The following is a 4,867-nucleotide window of genomic DNA, read 5'->3' on the forward strand; positions in this document are numbered from 1 at the left end:
CACATGTCCACACAACAAAACTGCCAGCTAGTTGTAGCCTGTAGATGAAGTCAGAGTATCTTCACACGGGAACCTTTATACTGGTGCTCTGGCCTTGTCTTTCCATCCCTGTAACACTGGCTCCATCTCCTGGCCAGCTCACATGTCTCAACTCATCATTATATTCTGAAGTGGGATCAGCCTACTGCTCACATGTCTCCACTCATCATTATATTCTGAAGTGGGATCAGCCTACTGCTCACATGTCTCCACTCATCATTATATTCTGAAGTGGGATCAGCCTACTGCTCACATGTCTCCACTCATCATTATATTCTGAAGTGGGATCAGCCTACTGCTCACATGTCTCCACTCATCATTATATTCTGAAGAGGGATCAGCCTACTGCTCACATGTCTCATCAAGATGTGTTTCCCAAATGGCCGGTTACTCACAAGAGTGGCTTCGGTTCACTGAGGAGACTTGACCACACAAACAAACTAATTAGCACACACACACACAAGCACGCATGCACGCACACATACACACACAGACACTCATCATCACACACCAATATGGAATAAATGTATTGTGGTAAATGTTAAACTGAGTTATGACTGCAGGTACTTACGTATCGCCACGCGCAATCTCCTCACGCTCACTAGCAGTCTCCTCATCCTCCCTAGTAGTCTCCTCATCCTCCCTAGCAGTCTCCTCATCCTCCCTAGCAGACTCCTCACACTCCCTAGCAGTCTCTTCATCCTCCCTAGCAGTCTCCTCACGCTCCCTTGCAGGCTCCTCACACTCCCTAGCAGTCTCCTCACGCTCCCTTGCAGGCTCCTCACACTCCCTAGCAGTCTCCTCATCCTCCCTAGCAGTCTCCTTATCCTCCCTTGCAGTCTCCTCACGCTCCCTTGCAGGCTCCTCACACTCCCTAGCAGTGTCCTCATCCTCCCTAGCAGTCTCTTCATCCTCTCTAGCAGTCTCCTCATCCTCAATAGCAGTCTCCTCATGCTCACTAGCAGTCTCCTCACGCTCCCTAGCAGTTTCCTCATCCTCCCTGGCAGTCTCCTCATCCTCCCTGGCAGTCTCCCCACACTCCCTAGCAGGCTCTTCACGCTCACTAGCAGTCTCCTCTCGCTTCCTAGCAGTGTCCTCATCCTCCTTAGTAGTCTCCTCACGCTCCCTAGCAGTCTCCTCATCCTCCCTGGCAGTCTCCCCACACTCCCTAGCAGGCCCCTCACATTCACTAGCAGTTTCGTTATGCTCACTAGCAGTCTGCTCATCCTCACTAGCAGTCTCCTCATCCTCACTAGCAGTCTCCTCATGCTCCCTAGCAGTGTCCTCATCCTCCCTAGTAGTCTCTTCATCCTCCCTAGCAGTCTCCTCACGCTCCCTAGCAGGCTCCTCACGCTCACTAGCAGTCTCCTATCGCTTCCTAGCAGTCTCCTCATCCTCCCTGGCAGTCTCCCCACACTCCCTAGCAGGCTCCTCACGCTCCCTAGCAGTCTCTTCACCCTCCCTCTCCCTAGTAGTCTCCTCATGCTCTCTAACAGGCTCCTCATCCTCCCTAGCAGTCACTTCATCCTCCCTAACACTCTCCTCACGCTCCCTATCAGCCTCCTCATCCTCCCAAGCAGGCTCCTCCTCCTCCTCCCTAGCGGTCTACTCATCCTGTCTCGCAGTCTCCTTAGGCTCCCTAGCAGTTTCCTCATCCTCCCTAGAGGTCTTATCCACCCTAACAGTCTCCTCACCCTCCCAAGCAGTCTCCTTGCCCTCCCTAGCAGTCTCCTCATCCTCCCTAGAAAGCTCCTCATCTACCCTAGCAGTCTCCTCATATTCCCTAGCAGTCTCCTCATCCTCCCTAGCAGTCTCCTCATCCTCCCTAGCAGTCTCCTCATCCTCCCTAGCAGTCTCCTCACGCTCACTAGCAGTCTCCTCACGCTCCATAGTAGTCTCCTCATCCTCCCTAGCAGTCTCCTCACGCTCCCTAGCAGTCTCCTCATCCTCCCTAGCAGTCTCCTCACGCTCACTAGCAGTCTCCTCATCCTCCCTAGCAGTCTCCTCACGCTCCCTAGCAGTCTCCTCATCCTCCCTAGCTGTCACCTCATTCTCCCTAGTAGTCTCCTCACGCTCCCTAGCAGTCTCTTCATCCTCCCTAGCAGTCTCTTCATCCTCAATAGCATGCTCCTCATCCTCCCTAGCAGTCTCTTCATCCTCCCTAGCAGTCTCCTCACGCTCACTAGCAGTCTCCTCTCGCTCCCTAGCAGTGTCCTCATCCTCCCTAGTAGTCTCCTCATGCTCCCTAACAGAATCCTCATCCTCCCTAGCAGTCTCCTCATGCTCCCTAACAGAATCCTCATCCTCCCTAGCAGTCTCCCCATCCTCCCTAGCAGTCTCCTCACACTCAGTAGCACGTTCCTCATCCTCCCTAGCAGTCTCCTCACCCTCCCTAGCAGTTTCTTCATCCACCCTAGCAGTCTCCTCACGCTCCCTAGCAGTCTCCTCACACTCCCTAGCAGGCTCCTCACGCTCCCTAGCTGTCTCCTCACACTCCCTAGCAGGCTCCTCACACTCACTAGCAGGCTCCTCACGCTCCCTAGCTGTCTCCTCACACTCCCTAGCAGGCTCCTCACACTCACTAGCAGGCTCCTCACGCTCCCTAGCTGTCTCCTCATCATCCCTAGCAGCCTCCCCCTCCTCCCGAGCAGTCTCCTCATCCTCCCAAGCGCTCTCCTCATGTTCCCTATCAGCCTCCTCATCCTCCCAAGCAGGCTCCTCCTCCTCCTCCCTAGCGGTCTACTCATCCTGTCTCGCAGTCTCCTCACGCTCCCTAGCAGTTTCCTCATCCTTCCTAGCAGCCTCCTCATCCTTCCTAGCAGCCTCCTCACCCTCCCTAGCAGTCTTCTCATCCTCCCTAGCAGTCTCCTCATCCTCTCTAGAAGGCTCCTCACACTCCCTAGCAGTCTCTTCACGCTCCCTAGCAGTCTCCCCACGCTCCCTAGCAGTCTTCTCATCCTCCCTAGCTGTCTCATCATCCACCCTAGCATGCTCCTCATCCTCCCTAGCAGTCTCTTCATCCTCCCTAGCAGTCTCCTCACGCTCACTAGCAGTCTCCTCCCGCTCCCTAGCAGTGTCCTCATCCTCCCTAGTAGTCTCCTCATGCTCCCTAACAGAATCATCATCCTCCCTAGCAGTCTCCCCATCCTCCCTAGCAGTCTCCTCACACTCCGTAGCACATTCCTCATCCTCCCTAGCAGTCTCCTCACCCTCCCTAGCAGTTTCTTCATCCACCCTAGCAGTCTCCTCACGCTCCCTAGCAGTCATCTCACACTCCCTAGCAGGCCCCTCACGCTCCCTAGCAGGCTCCTCACGCTCCCTAGCAGGCTCCTCACGCTCCCTAGCTGTCTCCTCACGCTCCCTAGCAGTTTCTTCATCCACCCTAGCAGTCTCCTCACGCTCCCTAGCAGTCTCCTCACGCTCCCTAGCAGGCCCCTCACGCTCCCTAGCAGGCTCCTCACGCTCCCTAGCTGTCTCCTCACGCTCCCTAGCAGTCATCTCACACTCCCTAGCAGGCCCCTCACGCTCCCTAGCAGGCTCCTCACGCTCCCTAGCAGGCTCCTCACGCTCCCTAGCTGTCTCCTCACCCTCCCTAGCAGTTTCTTCATCCACCCTAGCAGTCTCCTCACGCTCCCTAGCAGTCTCCTCACGCTCCCTAGCAGGCCCCTCACGCTCCCTAGCAGGCTCCTCACACTCACTAGCAGGCTCCTCACGCTCCCTAGCTGTCTCCTCATCATCCCTAGCAGCCTCCCCCTCCTCCCGAGCAGTCTCCTCATCCTCCCAAGCGCTCTCCTCATGTTCCCTATCAGCCTCCTCATCCTCCCAAGCAGGCTCCTCCCGCTCCCTAGCAGTTTCCTCATCCTTCCTAGCAGCCTCCTAACCCTCCCTAGTAGTCTTCTCATCCTCCCTAGCAGTCTCCTCATCCTCCCTAGCAGTCTCCTCATCTTCCCTAGCAGTCTCCTCATCCTCCCTAGCAGTAGCCTCATCCTCCCTAGCAGTCTCCTCATCCTCCCAAGCAGTCTCCTCACGCTCAATGGCAGTCTGCTCACGCTCCCTAACAGTCTCCTCATCTTCCCTAGCAGTCTCCTCATCCTCCCTAGCAGTAGCCTCATCCTCCCTAGCAGTCTCCTCATCCTCCCAAGCAGTCTCCTCACGCTCAATGGCAGTCTGCTCACGCTCCCTAACAGTCTCCTCATCCTCCATAGCAGTCTCCTCATGCTCACTAGCAGTCTCCTCACGCTCCCTAGCAGTTTCCTCATCCTTCCTAGCAGCCTCCTAACCCTCCCTAGTAGTCTTCTCATCCTCCCTAGCAGTCTCCTCATCCTCCCTAGCAGTCTCCTCATCTTCCCTAGCAGTCTCCTCATCCTCCCTAGCAGTAGCCTCATCCTCCCTAGCAGTCTCCTCATCCTCCCAAGCAGTCTCCTCACGCTCACTAGCAGTCTGCTCACGCTCCCTAACAGTCTCCTCATCCTCCATAGCAGTCTCCTCATGCTCACTAGCAGTCATTTCACGCTCCCTAGCAGTATCCTCATACTCCCTATTAGTCTCCTCACCCTTCCAAGCAGTCTCCTCATGCTCACTAGCAGTCTCCTCACACTCCCTAGCAGGCCCCTCACGCTCCCTAGCAGGCTCCTCACGCTCCCTAGCTGTGTCCTCACCCTCCCTAGCAGTTTCTTCATCCACCCTAGCAGTCTCCTCACGCTCCCTAGCAGTCTCCTCACACTCCCTAGCAGGCCCCTCACGCTCCCTAGCAGGCTCCTCACACTCCCTAGCTGTCTCCTCATCATCCCTAGCAGCCTCCCCCTCCTCCCGAGCAGTCTCCTCATCA

At 55.9% G+C, this 4,867-nt stretch overlaps 1 protein-coding gene across 1 annotated transcript; it reads right to left on the bottom strand.

Annotated features, from left to right (window-relative positions):
* Nucleotides 1–606: 606 nt before the first annotated feature.
* LOC135570692 (golgin subfamily A member 6-like protein 25) lies at nt 607–4,242 on the bottom strand. Its single transcript, XM_065016647.1, has 4 exons — nt 3,952–4,242; nt 2,808–3,858; nt 2,007–2,519; nt 607–1,343 (listed from the first exon to the last, which is right to left on the bottom strand). The coding sequence occupies exons 1-4, from the start codon at nt 4,240–4,242 to the stop codon at nt 607–609; spliced, it is 2,592 nt and encodes an 863-aa protein (XP_064872719.1).
* Between the last annotated feature and the right edge of the window lie 625 nt (nt 4,243–4,867).

Source organism: Oncorhynchus nerka, unplaced genomic scaffold (genome assembly GCF_034236695.1).
Source record: "Oncorhynchus nerka isolate Pitt River unplaced genomic scaffold, Oner_Uvic_2.0 unplaced_scaffold_930, whole genome shotgun sequence".
NCBI classification, from domain to species: Eukaryota; Metazoa; Chordata; class Actinopteri; order Salmoniformes; family Salmonidae; genus Oncorhynchus; species Oncorhynchus nerka.